Source organism: Phascolarctos cinereus, unplaced genomic scaffold (assembly GCF_003287225.1).
Source record: "Phascolarctos cinereus isolate Bilbo 61053 unplaced genomic scaffold, phaCin_HiC Scaffold_2;HRSCAF=192, whole genome shotgun sequence".
Taxonomy (NCBI): Eukaryota; Metazoa; Chordata; class Mammalia; order Diprotodontia; family Phascolarctidae; genus Phascolarctos; species Phascolarctos cinereus.
The window spans coordinates 200,126,263-200,144,344 of record NW_027555625.1 but is presented as its reverse complement, the minus strand read 5'-3'; the positions used below and the strand labels follow the sequence as shown (position 1 = coordinate 200,144,344).

Genomic DNA, 18,082 nt, shown 5'->3' with positions numbered 1-18,082 from the left:
TAAGTTCAAATCTAACCTCACACACTTACTGGCTATGTGACCCTGTGCAAGTTATTTAACCTTTGTTTACTTCCGTTTCCTTAATTCTTAAATAGGGATAATAATAGCATTGACCTCCTAGAGTTGTTGTGAGGATCAAATAATATTTATGAAAAAGAGTTCTGTTGAGTTTTGTTTCCTTTTTCTGATGGTTCCTCCTATTGGTTTTAATTTTTACTTACAACACCACTAATGTGAAAATATGTTTAATAGGAATGTAAATATATAGCCTATATCAGATTGTGCGCAGTCTTGGGGAGGGTGGTGGGGAGGAAGGGGGAGAAAAATTTTAAACTCAAAAGCATATGGAAGTGATTTTCTATAAATCAAAATAAATTAATAAAATAAAGAAAATTTAAAAAAATAAAAAAGTTTAGCACAGTGTCTGGAACATAGAAGGCACTATATAAATGCTTTATTCTTTCCCTTCTTCCCAAAACTGATTCTTGTTCTAGGTCTACCACTAACTTACTCCTTGATATTGGACAAATGTTTACTACTGGTGAGAGGCAGTGTAGGGTAGTGGAATGAGCTCAGGATGTCGATCCAGAGGGCCTAGGTTTGAATTCTGCCTTTTCTGTTGCTATCTATATGACTTGGACCAAATCACTTTAAGTTCTCTAGGCCTTAGTTTTACCATCTCTAAAATGGAGGGATTGGACTAGATAATCTCTAATATCCTTCCCAGGTTTAAATCTGATTCTTTGATCCTGTGATCCTACTGTGGTATGTATTTTGATTTTTAAAAATTACTAATATCTGGCCCTGAGAAAAAGTGCCTTGAGCAGTTAGGATAAGGCATTATACAAACTCAAAGTGAGTAGAATTAGCTATGATTTTCCCTGTTTTAGGCAAAACCAAATAGTAGATGCACAGTAAATATTAATTACATTTAAAGGGAAAATCTGAACTTCAAAACTCAGACAAACCAGGGAGACAAATCATATCTTTAAAGAATGAACTTCTTCAGCAGTTGTAAGGCATGTCTCTTTACAAAATTAAGTATATACATGTTGTATTAACATAGCTCTGTAAATTGAGTCACACCTGTATTTGAAAGTGTTTTTCACAAAATACTTCTGTTATTCAGTAAAAACAAATACTTTCATTGCTACTGTATGTAATTTTTACAATCATTTTGATAATTTTCTGTTTTCTTTTTGAGAATCTGAATTTTTCTGGTAGTAAAGTATTGATCAGAATATTTTCTTCTTTTGAGAGGTAGGCACCATAGCATAGTGGATAGAGAGCCAGCCTTGAAGCCAGGAAGGTACAAGTTCAAGTTTTGCCTCTGACACAGATTGTCTGTTTTATCCCTGGGCAAATCACAGCCTCTTTCTGTTCAGGGCAGCTCTGTAAGAGTATAAGTTGCATAAAAGATGTCAACTTGGTATTTGTAGGAGTTTCCTCACCTGAACGAAAGTGATATAAGAAATTTCTTATACCAGTGAAAGGACAGGTTCAGCCCTTCTCACTGTTCTCTTTTTCAAGTTCCTAGATTCTCTGACTTGTCATATGAATGAATTCTCATTTGCATTGTGTTGTTTTTAGGATACTTACCGAAGAAGACAAATGCAGCGGAGCATTACACGTCAGATGTCTTTTGATCTTACGAAACTATTAGTAACAGAGGACTGGTTCAGTGATATCAGTCCTCAGACTATGAGAAGACTACTTAATATTGTTTCTGTGACAGGTAAGTTTTTTACTCTTGTTCTCTTTACTATAGGAAATAATCTCTGACAGTCTCAAATGACATTTTCAGAAAGATGTTAAAGTAACATAATGTAGTGTGCTTACAAGATTTGCATTGCTAAGAATGCAGTAGAAACTGTTTTTAAAACTGTTTTTCACTTCTTTAAAACCTTGTTCCATAATACAACAAATCCTTAGTGAAATAGCTACACATTTAAAATTCAGCTTATGTTTGGGATGTTAAAAAAAATGTTGATAATCAAACATTTGAAAACTCAAATGGATCTATCATCTCACTGATAGCAGCATTCTCCCCAACCATGTGGATCAAAATCTTTTTGTGTGCTTATTCTGAATGGTTCTTTTTTGGTTCTTTGATCAGTTTACCTCAGGGTTCACTACGTGTGCTATGGGCTTTCCTCAGTTTCTTTTAACATTGTACTGATACCAGGGGATCGTAGGAACTGTCTAATGGTTTTTTCAAATACTTAAGACTGCTGCAGTACAAGATGACCAAGTGTCTCATCAAATAATGATTGTTGTTGTCTTTGAACACATTATAAAATAAAGTTCTCCAAAGAATCAGTGATTTTTTATTCCATTTAGTTGTAATATCCTATTGCCTTCTGTTTTTATTTATACCAAGAATGCTAAGATTTAATGTGATTGAGTTCCCCCAGGGATATGTCCTCTCAATGATCTGTTAGTGTTTCTCTCTCTCCCTCAATTGACCCCCAGCATTTACCTTGTATCTATTGCTTATGTACATAAAAATATCTCTGTGGATAGATGAAAATTTCTTTGAAGGCAGGGACTATTTCTCTTTTTTCTTTGAATACCAAATGCTTAGCACAGTGCATGTATGCAGCATAGTAGGTGAATGCATGCAACATAGTAGCTGAATAAATGCTTATTAATTGATTGATTGGTCACGGGCTAAGGATTTCACATTTAGACTGTTAGCATTTAAGTTAATGTTTATAAATAGTTCTAAAAACCATGTGAATCTTAGCTTCCTTTGTTACCCTTTTGTATCACTTTGTGATTATCCCTGCAGGAATGGAATGGAGCTGGATCATGGGTTACTGTGACCACCAAAAAGTTCCATACTAAGTGTGGTATGGAATTCCCACTTAGTTATTCTGAGCCTTAGAAAATGTCTATTAGAATTATCGTACTCAAAGACTTTCCAGCATTTTAGGACCTACTCTGTTCCCTTGTCATAGATATGAGGAACACAGGATAATTTCCATTTCATGATGAGTCATTACAGTAGGACTTTCTAGAATCTGATTTTGAACTCAGATTAAATTTTATATAAAATTTTATATTTATATAATTTACCATAATAATAATCACATTAGTGTTGGGATTTAATATTTATAGAACTAGTTTTTATAATTATCTCATTCACTGAAAGAACAGAGTTTGAATTTATAGAAGATAATCGATCAGCACAGATTTATTAAGTACCTGTCATGCCCCAACCAGTGAGCTAGACCCTGAGGATACAAACAATAAAGGGAGACAGTTCTTGTGTCATGGAGCATTTATTTTACTCTAGGAAAGATTGCAATATGTTCACAGATAAATAAATACATACATATGAAATAAAAACAAGTGATTTTTTTTTTTGGAGGAAAATGAGAGTGGTTGGAACTAACATAGAAGGCAAGCAGGAAAGGCCTTTAGAAGTTGGTAGTATTGGAGCTGAGCCTGGAAGGGAGCCGAATTCCCAAGCAGTGAAGGTGAAGAGGAGAACCTTTCAGGATGAGGGGCAGTCTGAGTAATCAGGCATCTTGTGGAGAGTAATATGTAAGCAGCTTGAAAAGGTAGTCTGGCTACCAAGGTGTTGCAGTGTATAGAGGGCTGGGCCAGGAATCAGGGAGAGCTGAGTTCAAATTTAGTAGCTTTGTGACTTGATTAAGTCACTTGACCTCTCAGCCTCAGTTTTCTTACCTGTAAAATGGGGATAATAGTAGCACCTGCCTCCCAGGATTGTTGTAAGGGTCAAATGAGATAATATTTGTAAAGCACTTAGCACAGTGCCTGGCATATAATAGGCACTATATAAACACTAGTTATTATAGTAATTATAAAAATAGTAATTATTACCTAAATTGTGAAGAATTTCAAATGCCAAATAAGAGAATTTATATTTTATTCTAGAGTCATTAGGGGGCTTGTTGAAGTTTCTTGAGCAAGAGGAGTGATATGGTCAGACCTGCATCTTAGAAATATCAGAGGTTCATAGATTTAGAGCTGAAAGGGACCTTAGGGAGTCATCAAGTGTAACTCTCTCATTTTCAGCTGAGGAAACAGAATCTCATGCCAGGTGACGTGACTTGTCCAGGATCATGCAACTAGTAAAGTACCAAAAACAGGATTTGAAAATAGATCTTCCTGAGTTCAAGTCCATCTTGCTCTGCACCATGTCATGTTGCCTCTTTCATTTGAGTAGCTCTGTGGAGAATGGATTAGGGAGGGGAGAGATGCATGCTGGGGAACCAATTAGGAACCAGTGGTCCAGGTGAGAGATAATGAGGGCCCCAACTAAGATGGTAGAAATTTGAATGTAGAGAAGATGATGAGTGAGCAACATGTAATGGGGGTAGACTTGGTGAGACTCGATAGCTTATCATTTATTCAGTAGTGAATGAGAATGAAGACTTGAGGATGATGCTAATATATTATAAGCCTAGTTAGCTGAAAAATTGGTAGTGCCTTGACATAAATAGAGAAGGTAAGAGAAAGGGTTTGTTTAGGGGGAAAAATAGTAAGTTCTGTTTTAGACATGTTCATTTTTAGATACATATGGGACATCCAGGTAGAAATGTCTAGGAGACATTTAAAGTTAGAAGGTCATGGTGAGGGTGAAGAGCAAGGTTTGGGGCTGCATGGCAGAGGCAGAGGTGGAATGACATCGGGAATTTCAGAGGTTGTGAATATGGACGTAAAACATTTTAGATGATAGCAAGATCAAGTGTGTGATAATCTCTGTGTGTAGCTGAGGTGGAGTAGCAAAATAAGTGGGAAATGAGTAAGATGAACTGAGAGCTAAGGGGTGTTGATGTGTATGTTTATGTTTCCTAGTTTTATGAAGACAGGAGTTGAGAAGGAAAGAAAGACTGGGTCAGCCACTGAACTCATTGAAGAAAGGAGAGTGGCCTGGAGGTTGTAGATAATAGTTATCAGCATTTTGATTGGGTTGATTAATCCTCAAAGTTGGAGAGATAACTGAATAGTGGAAGTAGAAGGAGAGTCTGAAAGTGGTAGTGAATGAGAGGAACAAGTGAAAGTATAGCAAGTGCCAGCAGGAGTGGCCACAGAGGCTGTGTAGCACCAGGAGGGAGCCAAGTCTAAGAGATCCAGAATATGAAATAAGTAGGAGAGAAAAAAGTTTCTGATAAAAGAAAGTTTGTTACCTACGGAGCACATATTCACAAGAACACGCTTGAAGGGATGGGCAGCTTTGTAATGGGCATTGGGTTGAGGGGAATGAGGATAAGGGAGCAGCAGAGGGCAGTGGAAAACGCAGTTTATATGAAGACAGTTGAGAGTTCGAGATCGTTGGAATGGGGAGGCTATGACTGGGTGGGAATTTGTTAAACATCATTACTGAATGAATTTGGGAAGTTATTAACTTCATTAAGGGCTTGGTATCTGGATGATACTCTTTCACTCTGCTCTGATGAAGAGGCCAGTTGGGGGAATTGGTGGAATAGTGTTCCTCTGCTTTTAACTATAGGCGGGTTAGGCCAGGGGATAAGTGGAGGGAATAGGAAGGAATGATGTCTCTCTGTCAGCTCTGGAAAGGAAGGGTTCCCTGCAAATGGAAAGAGGCTAGCCCAGAGGACCTGCCCTGGGAGTTAGAGGCTAGGTAAAGAATCTTGCATAGGATGGAAGGAATCTCTCTGATCCCCTGTTGAAGGAAGAGGCACAGGAAACTGGCTTGAGGCACCTTCTCTTTTATTGCCCCCCCCCTTTAGATTATTCTTTTGTTCCACACCTCTCCTCACAGATTCTCCCTTCTTCAAGGAACTTATTCTGTAACCTGTCCTTTGAATGTCATTCTATCAAAATTTATCACCCAGTCTAAATCATAGTGGCAATTTCCCCCCTGGCCTTAAGGTCATTCTTCTTCCTTTCTCACATTCTTTTGCTTTTTCCGCAACTGTTCCCCAACTTATACCAGGGGACTTCAGCCTGCATGTTGATAGTTTCCTAACCATCCTAATATCTTATCAAATCTGTGACCAGCTCTTCAGCTCCACCTCAGCTGTGCATAGGTACGGCTCCAGTCTAGATTCACCACCCCCTAAAAAATATTTCACTTCCGTGATCAAGAACTGTGGCATTCCTTTATCTTATCCCAACCCCTTTTAAATTCCCTCTCTCCCTGTGCCTTACCCCTCTTAAATCTATTCTGTATTCTCACAATGACCTCCAATCTCTCCACCCCTCAGTACTTTCTCAAGCCCTTCCCTTTGCACTTACTTCCCTTTCCTCCCTACCTTTTAGTTAACTAGTTCAAACACTACAGTATACTCTAAACTCAAATTCCCTCCCCCCTTATTAAATAGCTACTCTGGATTGCTCCTACCAGCTGTCTTTTTTATTCCATCTCGCATGTTGCTTAATGGAACTGCAGAAAATCATGCTGCTCTGCCGTCTTTGTCTATCACAGATTTAAGTTTTCTAATTCTAGCTAACCTCTGACTTCATCTAGGTAGTCTTTTCATTTCTAGCTGATTCTCTGGGCAAGTCACTTAAATGCTTTCTGTCTCAATTTCCTCAAGTGTAAAATGGTTATAAGTAGCACCTACCTCCCAAGGTTGTTGTGAGGATCAAATGAGGTAATTTTTGTAAAGTGCTTTGCACAGTGCTTGACATGTAGACACTTAATAAGTATTTGCTGAGTGACTGAAGAAGTATCCTGGTTTCACTCTGGCCCATTGCATAGAAAGACATACAGAGTATTTAATACTGGAGAGGATGGTAAGAGATGAAGTGTCATGTCTGAAAAGAGTTTGAGAAGAACAGTTTTATTTAAGAAACAGTTTGTTAATTGTAGCGTAGAAATTCCTTAGAGCTTAATGGAAGTGTAGGTTAGGGGCTACTAGGGAAATGGGAGGAGTACAGCCAAGAGAGAAAGGGAAGAAGTTGTCAGAGTATAGTGTTGGGGAAGTGAGAATTCACCCAGGCATTCTTTGATTTTGTATCATAGAGATGCAGAAATGAGGAAGAGAGTTTGATAGCAATAGTACAGTAGGGTTTTTTTTAGGTGTATGCAGCAATTTCACTTGGGTGTACACTTAGCAAATTTTATTTTTGAAGGTGAATATTGTTTTACATACAATTTTAAAGGCTATCTTACTCATCAAATTAAAAAATTAAAAGTCATCTTTTAAGAAAATTAAGAATTAAACTTTTAAAATGAGACAGTCTGGGTTTTGTTTTGGGTTTTTTTTTGTCATTTGGTTATACCTGGGTATAAACTATTGAGTCAGTTTTATAGTGTAAATAACATGCAAATAAATACTCTATCAGATTTATCAACCCACAGTTTTTTTCCTAATTCTTTTCATGTCTAAGTGCCAGAGCAATAATACACTTAAATCCTTTAAGTTCTCTGCATAATATCTATGAATTGTATTATCACTGTTGTGGTTTTATTTAAATGTTTTCAGGATCTTACTTGTTTGTTTCTTTAGTCTGGGACTAAAATCTTTCATTCATGAGTCCCTGGCTCTTAAACATCTTAGAGATTTATATAATCTAAATGACTTTATTAGCCAGCATAACCTATTTTCAGAAAGCCAGTCTATACTTTAACTTACTGAATAACTTGCTGCAGAGGTCCGCATATCAATCATATCTAAAGTGGGTAGTTTTAGGATTCCTGAAATGTATAGTAAGGTACACATAGTCTTAGGATAGCATAAGATATTATAGTTCTGGAATGAACATTAAAAAAACCTTTTCAGGTAGGTTTATGAGATCTTTGTTTTCATTGTGTATATATATAAAATACAAAAAAAAATCATTATACTAATAGCTATGATCAACTTATAGTCAAATAATTACTTAAAGAACCTAGAAAATTCACCACAGCTAAGATGATCACAAAAAATAAAATCAATGTTGACATACTTGGTGTTTTACTTTGTTTAGAGCAAAGTTAAATTATGTAATTTGTCTTCTGGACAGTCTGCTAATTTTTTTTGCTTGTACTTATGTTAATTTATAAAACATTATATTTTCTTACTCTATAGGACGGTTATTGAGAGCCAATCAAATTAATTTCAATTGGGATAGGCTTGCTAGCTGGATCAACATTACAGAGCAATGGCCCTACCGAACTTCATGGCTTATACTGTATTTGGAGGAAACTGAAGGTGTTCCAGATCAAATGACATTAAAAACCATCTATGAGAGGTATTATAATTGTTAACTCATGCTTTTTTTTTGTCTTTTAAGTTGATTTGTAGTTTCTTTATGTGCTAAAAGTGTTATAGAGTATGCAAAGTGAATATTTGTACATTGAACCAAATTTTCCTTTTGATATTTACTGTAATTTCAGAGTTGTGTTCCCATATATCCTTTGGTGCCAGTATGTAATAGATTCAACACTTTCATGCAGGAATATTTTGCCTTTATTGGTATATAGCACAAATTAACACTTAGTATACATATTCTTGTAGATGGACATATACACTCATGTGAACACACACCAAAATAGATAATAAAATTCTCTTTTCATTGAGCATTTTTATTTACTGCAGGGAGTAATGAAAACAGTCATACCACCCAAACTGCTACTCTGGTTATTTAGAAAAATGTCATGCTTAGAAGACCTATGTGGAAGTGCTTTCTCAAGTAGCTTAGAAAATAGTAATTGTCCCTGATTATCATTAAACGATAAAAGTATTGGTATCCCAATAAATTAAGTGGTATGTTAATTGATAAACCGTAAACATACATGGACCCTAATAAGTTAAAGAAGTTCGTCTAATTTCTTCACCTAATAAGAAGTGTTGACTGACTGTAGTCCTGGCTCTGACGCAAAATAAAAGATTTGTCTGATCTTGTGATTGCCATATTTGGTCAGATTTACAAATTGGACCTTAAGTGAGTATAGTTAAAATGAAGTTTCTCTTTAGTTACTCATCAAGCATTCACTGTGTCCTGTGGTATCTCAGAAATGTTTGTAAGATGAAAAATTACTAAATGAAAAACTCATCCACAGCCACTACCTTCCTTATCCATTTATTTGCCTAGTCTTGTTAATTTTACTCTCTCAAGATGCCTGTCCTCTTCTTACCATTTACAGAGTTACTGTTCTAGTTTAGTACCTCATAATCTCTCTCCTGAACTGCTGTAGTCACCTGCTAATTGGATCCCTACTTCCAACCTGTGTCATCTCCATTTATCTTCCAATAGGCTGCCAAAATAATTTTCATTGTGTGTGTGTGTGTGTGTGTGTGTGTGTGTCTTATCACATGAATACCCTTCTTAAGAAACTTTTTTGACATATTTTTTCTGATAAAGTACAAACTCCCTTTCTTGGCTTTTAAAGTTTTTCACAATTTAACTCCAACTCTCTTCTAGACTTATTTCACATTACTTTCCTTATATTTATTACCTTCTAACCATACTGACTTGTTCCTCCTTACCAAACTCAGAATTTTGTCTCCCACCTGTGTGACTTTGCATAGGATTTCCCTAATGCCTGGAAATGCTTTTCCTTCTTGTCTCTGCTTCTGATGAACTTCAAGGTTCAGCTCATTTTCCACCTCTTATAGGAAACCTTTCCTGATTCCTCACTTTTTGTGCTCTTTTCCTCCTCAGATCACAATCTGTATTTTTTTATCAGTTCATATTTTGTATCATCTCAGTAGAATATAAGTTCCTTGAAGAGAATATGTTAGTAGCACAGTGCCCTGCAGATAGTAAGGGCTTAAATGCTTAATTGAATTGTGGTAATATTGCTAGAAATACTCATGGACATAGTCTTGCCATCATGGAGAGAAAATTATGGCTTTTACCAGACCAGAAGTTTAGAACTTAGAAACAATTAATATGTGGCCATGAAAATTTAATTCTTTTATGAGTTAAGAGTATAGACATTAGCTTTATAGGTTTCCTTTCATTATTAGAGGTCAGTTTCTTATTCTTTCAGTTTCATTTAACAAGTCTGTTAGCCTGTAGGCAGCCTACAAGGTTCTATCCTGGGCCCTCTTTTCTTCTCCCTCTATACTGTTTCCCTTGGGGATCCTTTAAGACCCATAGATTTAATTACCATACATATTCTGATGATTCTTCAGTCTACCTTTCCCACACCAATCTCTCTGCTGACCTCCAGTGTCACATCTCTAGCTGCCTTTCAGATATCTTGAACTGAATGTAGATATCTTAAACTCAACATGTTCAGAACAGAACTCATTATCTTTCCCCCTAAACCATCTTCCCTCCCCACCTTTCCTATTACCATAGAGGGCAACACTATCCTCCCAGTCCCATAAGTTTGCATTCTAAGAGTCATCCTAGATTACCTACTCTCTCTTTTTACCGTATCTAAGCTGTTGCCAAGGCTTTTTGATTTCACTTTTGCAACAGTTTTTGAGCTGCCTTCCTCAAGTCTCTCCCCATAGCAATTCATCCTCTTTTCAGCCACTAAAGTGATTTTCCTAAAACGCAGGTCTGCCTGTGTCATCCCCCTACTCAGTGAACTCAGTTGGCTTCCTTTTACCTCCAAGAATAAATTCAAAATGCTCTGTTTGACATTCAAAGCCCTTTATAACCTAGCCCTACCCTATCTTTCCAGTCTTTTTAAACTATCTGCAACCTGTAATCTTTGATCCAGTGATTGTGGGCATTTCTTAGCTCCGGGCATTTTCTCTAGCTTTACCTCATAACCTGGATTCCTCTCTCTTCTTATTTCTGCCTTTTGACTTCCCTGGCTTCTTTTAAGTCTCAGCAAATATTCTGATCTTCTATAGGAAGCCTTTACCAACCTGTCTTGATTCTAGTGTTCATCCTATATATCTCTTGTTTTTATATATTGCTTGCTTCTTGTCTCACTGACTAGATGGTAAACCCCTCAAGGGCAAAAACTGTCTTTTGCCTCTTTTTGAATCCCCAGCACTTAGCGTAGAACCTGGGATGTTTATTAATTGTTTGATTGATTTTTACCATGCTATGCTTTTACTATTATTTAAGTATTGAAGTTTTTTATTATTTTATTATTTAATTATTGAAGTTTTTTTTAGCATTGACCATATGTTAAATTCATACTTTGTATATAACAGGCAGTTAGTTGTTGAATTAATGAATTGTTCAGAATTGAAGCTGTTAATTTTGTGTGAAGTATAAATTTTCTTTACTAATATATTACTAATAATATTAAGGGTCATATAAAATATTTGGTAGTATTTTATTTCAGTCATAATGTATAAACTTTAAATTCATGTTCTCAACTTTTAGCTAAATGTTTTCTTTCCATTTATGTATTATAAGAATTAAATAAGTGTACACATTAATCACCCCTTAAAAAATAATTTGATTGAGCTAATAAAGTTACTTGAGTGGATATGTGATCTCATCAAGTTGGATGTTCCCTCCAGTTATGCAAATTGTAGATCATAACCCATCCATACCTGTCCATCTTTTGTGACTTTTGTCCATGGTCTCCCATAATTTTACCACAACCTTTGGTTGACCCAAAGGACTGGAAGCCTTTCCTGATTTCTCCTGACATCACAAGAATACCAGTGGAGTACTCTGTCTGGGCTGGGCCCTTGTCATCGCTACCCATTACCACATGACCATTTTCTCTTTCTTAGCATTTTCCTGATGACTTCTTTTATTCTTTTCTCTTTCAAAGTACTTCATTGGTTATGTGTTGTAGCCTCCACAAACCTACACATAGCTCTCCATTGCTCTCTATGTCATCATTTTCAGTTAATTGGAGACTGTACCATGTATCACAGTCATAAGTCAACTCTGGTACAGTATTGGTATTAAAAAGATGAGCTTTTGTTTCTGGGAGATGGTGGGATCATTGAAGCAGCTTTTCAGTTTCTTGAAGACGCTCCATCCTGCTCTCTTCCTCCTTTTTAATTCTAGGCCTACATCATCCATTTGTACTGTCTATCTATACAACCATCTATTTAGATTATCTGTCCAAAAATATGTTATAATCTTAGCAGAAGACATTCTTCATCCACTTAGCTTTTTATTTCTGGCTGAGGAGGCTAAACTTTTTTCAGTGGTTACGTATTTATTTTAGCAGCCATTGCAGTCAGTGCAAAGTTTAATTCTCCCATCACAGTGTCATCTACAAGCAAGAGCATCTGGAGCACTTTGCCATTTAGAGTCCTTCAATTGGACTCTGCACTAGATCACCTCTATTACAGTGGCAAAAACCTTTGAACATAAGGCGAACCCCCTTTTTATGTCTTGCCTGATATTTACTATTAGAGAGTCATAGAACAGCATTATTTCTGTTTTAATATCATTCGAACAATCTTGAATGATTTTGCGCAATGGATGGGAGGCTCAGTGGTTGGAAAAGAGCCTTCAAGGTGGTGTTTGTTCTACACTACCAACTAAGGTATTTTTTCCATTATCAACAAACATTAAGCACAGTGGGAACTTATGTGCTCTACTTCTTTCAGTTAATTTGGAGGTGATGAAGATGTGATTGATTGTAATGTCATTTTAAAAAATATTTTGTTTCCCCAATTACATGTAAAAACAATTTTCAACATTTTTTTAAAGTTTTGAGTTCCAAATTTTATCCCTCTCTCCCTGTGACAGTAAGCAATCTGATATAGGTTGTACACGTGCAATCATATAAAACATTTCCATATTTGTCATTTTGTATAAGAAGACTGGAAGAAAAAGAAAGAATATACTTCAGTCCATATTCGGACAACATCAGTTCTTTCTCTGGAGGTGGATAGCATTTTTCATCATAAGTCGTTTGGGGTTATCTTAGATCATTGTATTGCTGAGAATAGCTAAGTCATTTACAGTTGATCGTCATACAGTATTGCTGTTACTGTGTACAACATTTTCCTGGTTCTGCTCACTTCACACTGTATCAGTTCATATAAGTGTTTCCAGGTTTTTCTGAAATCATCCTGCTTGTCATTTCTTATAGCACGATAGTATTCCGTTACATTCATATATCACAGCTTGTTCAGCCATTCCCCAATTGATGGGCATCTCTTGATCTCCAATTCTTAGCTGCCACAAAAAGAGCTGCTGCAAATATTTTTGTACAAGTAGGTCATTTTTCCTTTTTTTTTTTTTGTGTGTGTGTTTTTGTGATATAGACCTAGTAGTGGTGTTGCTGGATCAAAGGGAATGCACAATAAACTTATTGAGGATATCTTTTGATGTTTGTGTAGATGAGTCATGAATCTTTTTTACAGGGAAAAAATATAAGCACTTAGGTTTATGTCTGCTGTCATTCTTGTTTACCTTTTGTGGTATTAATAATTTCAGAGATTTTTTTCCTATCTACTTTGTGAATTGATCCCACAGTGCCCTTATAGTTGTGTTGCTTCCAGGATGTATCTTCTATATGTATACTTAGTCTATTCTGCTGCTTTTTTCATCTTTGTTCTCCTTATTGCCATTTTTACCCACTCTATAAACATACCTAGGACTATGATTTTAGAATCCAACTAGAGTACCTCTATTGTTCTTGATGGGGAACAGGGTTAGTTATGAAAATATTTGCAAATATTTTCCATTTTTTTCTTTTGTTTGTTGTCTTTGTTGAGCTTTATTCATTAAATTCTCTTAACTTGACTTAGTTGAGTCTCTTGCCAAACTTTCTTACTTCTTCCTTCTACTCTGTGAGGTAGATGTCATCATAGTCATCTTCATCCAGTCATCTATCATCTTTCCTCTTAAAATTTTTACAAATATGTTTAGAGTGGAAAGAGTGCTGGATTTGGAACCAAGAGGTCCTGGATTCAAATTCTATCTTGTCACTTAAGACCTTAACTTCTCTGGGCCTCGTTTTCCTCAAGTCGAATAAACATTTATTTAGTGTCTGTGATGTGCCAGATACTATACTAAACACTAGGGATACAAAAAAGAGCTAAAGATAAATTCACAGAAAACAACTATGTACAAATAAAATATATGCAGGATACATTGGAGATAATTTCAGAGGGAAGGGACTAATATTAAGGAGGAATTGGGAAAGTCTTCCTCTAGAAGGTGGGATTTTATCTGAGACTTGAAGGAAGCAGGGAAAGGTAGAAGATAGAGATGAAGAGGGAGAGAATCCCAGTCATGGGGGATATCCAGGAAAACTACCCAGAGTTGAGAGAGAGAGAATTTCTTGAGTGAGGAACAGCAAGGAGGTCAGTTTACTGGCTTGCAGAATACAGTGGTGGGGGATTGATGAGATGTAACATCTACAATACAAGAAGGGTAGGAAGGTGCTAAAATATGAAAGGTTTAAACTATAAACAGGATTTTATATTTGATCTTGGAGATAATAGGGAACCACTGGAGTTTTTTGGATAGGGGCTGACATTGTCTGACCTGTGCTTTAGGAAGATCACTTTGGCAGCTGAGTGAAGGATGCACTGGAGTTGGGAGAGACTTGTGACATTGAAACCATCCTGTAGGTTATTGCAGTAATCTATATGTGAGATGATAAAGACCAGCACCACAGTGGTAGTATTGTTAAAAGAGAGAAGGGGATGTATACATTTATGTCTTGAATTGTAAAATGATAGGCTTGGACTAGATGATCTAGAAAATCCCTTTTGTCACTAATTTTGTAATGTTATAATCCTATATTTGAAATTGTTGCCTTTGGCTACCTTCTTACGCCCGTTTGTAAATATATACAGTGTTGCTGACTGAGGTGTTTTTGTCTCCATGTTTTGGTCATTGATTTACATTGGTTAAAATTCTGTATTAAATTATTATAGTCAATGTCAATATAATTTCTGCTATTCATGACTTGTTTTCACTATCAATTGCTTAAGAAGTGGGAGATCTCACATTTATAATACCACTTGCTAATTTAAAATTTATAGACAGTTGAAAAACTCTGATTAACAGTTGTTTTGTTATAAATAGGGTAAAACACTTATCTTTGTAACATTGGAACTTTTAGATAGAACCAATTCACGATTCTAGAAAACCCATAGTTGCATTTCACATCTAATATGTGTAGTGCTTTATTTGATGTGACAGTTCTTTGACTTGGAAGAGCTTGGGAGTGGGTAACAACATATACATATATTTCACAGGGATGCAAAAGTGTCAAATTAATATTGTGGGTGAAATCTAAAGTAAGAATGCATAAGCCTTTATTATTATTTTTTAAAATATACCTGATGCCTTTAAAACATCAAATTGCTCTTCCAGGTTTCTTCCTAACTCTGAAAAAGATAAACAGAATACATTCAAAATTAATTTAAAAAACATAACCATTGTAAATTACTGTTTAGCACATAGAAGTGAAACTTTACAATAAGTACTTTAAAAAGATGTTTGATAATTTTTCACCTGCTACTTACTAAAACTTTTGTTCTAGTATTTGTAAAGTGTTAGTAGTATTTATATTCCTTTCATGGATTTTCATTCTTCTAAGTCTTACTTTGTTTTAATTAAACAATAAATCACTTACAAAAAAAGATGTACACATTGTGCTAAGTAAGTGTTCCAGTAGATGGCAGTGCTACATAATTATTTAGGGCCTTTGTGAAGAAGAACTCAATTGTGGTCTTTCATACTTTAGAAAGCCATTTTTCTGTTTGCAAAATTAATGACTTGATTTCTTTCCTCTTGGTACTATTATAATATTAAGCTTTATTACCAAAAATTAAATGCTTCTCTCTATATACAAGTACTTAATTATGAATGTTCAGTAGACTATAACAAAAGTAATTTTGTGTAATTAAAAAGTTAGATCTATACATCTTTTGCAAAATATTTGACTTTATTACAAAATATCTTTCCTATTTAATGTAGCATTTGTGTTAATACTTAAGACATTTCTTTAAATGAGTGGTAATAATTGAATTAAAGATGAGATGTACCTTTTAGATTTTACCTTTATCATTTAGAAACCAATTCTTTGCCCTTGGAGGAAAAATAATGTCTGAGAGACTGGCTGCCTTTTTGTAGAGGGACTATGGGCCTTGGTTCAAGTTTTAGAAGCAGCATAGGAGAGTCTGAAGGTATTTTGAGGAAGAAATGTCTGAATTGGATGGTATATCTATGGAATTAGTGTCTTGGGGACAATTTCTTCACTCCTGAGATTACTGGGGAAAGGTATTTGAACTTCTTGAGCTGTAGTTGTATCCTATTGGAACAAGTGCCTTCTGGGGTTCCTGTCTTAAGGTGAAACAAAGAAGTGAGAAAGAATATGATGAAAATTGTCTGAAATTAATAAATATTAAAAGTAATGATACTAGCACACATTTATGTTTTGTTATGCAACCTATATAACATTTTCCTCAGAAGAGCCCTCTAAGGATGGATGGTTCCAATGTGTTCCCCATTGTAGTAGTGGGGAGAAGCTCTGAGAGGTCAAGTGATCTTCTTGCCAGGGATCCTATGACCAGTAAGTGGTAGAAGCCCAGTATTTTTTCTTTCAAAACAATTTTTTGACATTCTGAACTTAGCAATCAACAAAAGGAACTTTAGCATATACAGTGAACAGAAAGAGGATTGTACATGAAACTACACATTTCTGTTACATAGTTTGTCTTATTTTAAAAGTATGTAATAAATTCAGCACGTTAATTTCAAGACTATTCCACTTGTTTCTTTCTCTCAGAAATTCTTTATGTTCTCTTTTGTCCATTAAAAAAAATTCTTCATTAAATTCTTTAAAAGTTATTTTGGCATCTCTATCAGTAGCTCCTGCTTCTTTCCCTAATCTCTGCCCTCCTTCCAAATTAAAAATAAAAACCCCTCCCTCATAACAAATAAGCATAATCAAGCAAAACAAATCAACACATTGACCATGTTTTTCTTTAAGAGGAAACCTTCTGCTAGATATCCTTTATTACCTAGTTATGTCTCATTTTGCACCTCTAGTCCATCACCTTTCTGTCAAGAGTTGGGAAACACATTTTATAATCATTCCTTTGGAATCATGGCTGGTTATTGTATTGATCACAGCTCTTGAGCCTTTCAGAGTTGCTTTTCCTTACAGTGTTGTATTTATGTATAAATCAGGGTTTCTTTACCCAAGATCTGGGAACTTATTTTGTAATATTTTGATACATATTGCATTATAATTAACTTCTTAGTCTTTCACTTCTTTTGCTGACCTCTATTTCAAGCTCAGTTTATGACTTGGGGCTTTACTCACCTTCCTTTCTTCTCTCCATTCCACCTTCGAATGGTGTGATCAATTCATATTTGTTCCCGAGCTCTATTTCCTGGGCTTCTACTGAAAGCTTTCCGCTCTCTTGACGTTTTCACCATCAAAGCACTGTCAGACTTCATGATTTCTGTTCACGGTTTTGTATTCTTCTGGCCTCACTGAGGGTATTCCACTTAAGGTGATGTTTCAGTCTTTAGTCTGTATGTTGCTGTGGGCTTCTGGCCTGTGCATTTGAGCTGGTGCTGGTTTCCTTGGCAGCACCTGACTTCTTTCAGCATCTATGGTTTCTGTTGATCTTTCTGTGTAGTCCTGGTTGGTTGAAGGAGTTTATCATGTTTCTCTTTGAATTTCTTAATAATTATTCAGTCTGTTAACTCTTTTTGAGAATCATTAGATTGTATTTTGAAGAGTTCGTATCTTCTATAAACTTTCATGCTGTTGTTCAGTGCTCTTTTATTTAAAGATCTTTTAATTAAATAATTTTAAAAGATAATACGATTGGATTTCAGTGAAACTTTTACATTTTCGTATTCCCATGTATATACTTTAGTGTACTCTATAGAAAAATTGAAGTGACATGCTGCTCTTAGGCTTTTGTGTTAGTGATCATTGTTAGTATTTTGTTAATAGAATATTTGATATCATTTCTTTTATTGAATATGTATTTCATAATAATTCCTGTAAGGTTTTTGATGTTAGAGAACAAAAAAAGCTGATATGATATACAGTTTCTTCAACTTTCAGGTTACAAGAAACTAAAAAGAGTAGCTAATATTGGCAGACAAAATTGAAATCTTTCTACCCCTTATCTTCTCCCAAAATTTCAACAGAAAGAGTAACAAGATAAATTTCAATAGGGATAAATGTTATATCCTCCATTTGCCTTTCAAAAAAGCAATTGTAGAAATGCAAGACTATATAGCTTAGAAAGCAATTCCAATGAAAGAGATTTGGGGGCTTTAGTGGATT

At 35.5% G+C, this 18,082-nt stretch overlaps 1 protein-coding gene across 1 annotated transcript in view; it reads left to right on the top strand.

The window, feature by feature from the left end:
- The window catches only part of KIDINS220 (kinase D interacting substrate 220), a 164,330-nt gene that overhangs the window by 66,934 nt on the left and 79,314 nt on the right, over window positions 1-18,082 (top strand). Inside the window, 2 exon segments of the mRNA XM_078149758.1 lie at window positions 1,591-1,735; window positions 8,010-8,172. Coding sequence (XP_078005884.1) covers window positions 1,591-1,735; window positions 8,010-8,172 — 308 coding nt within the window.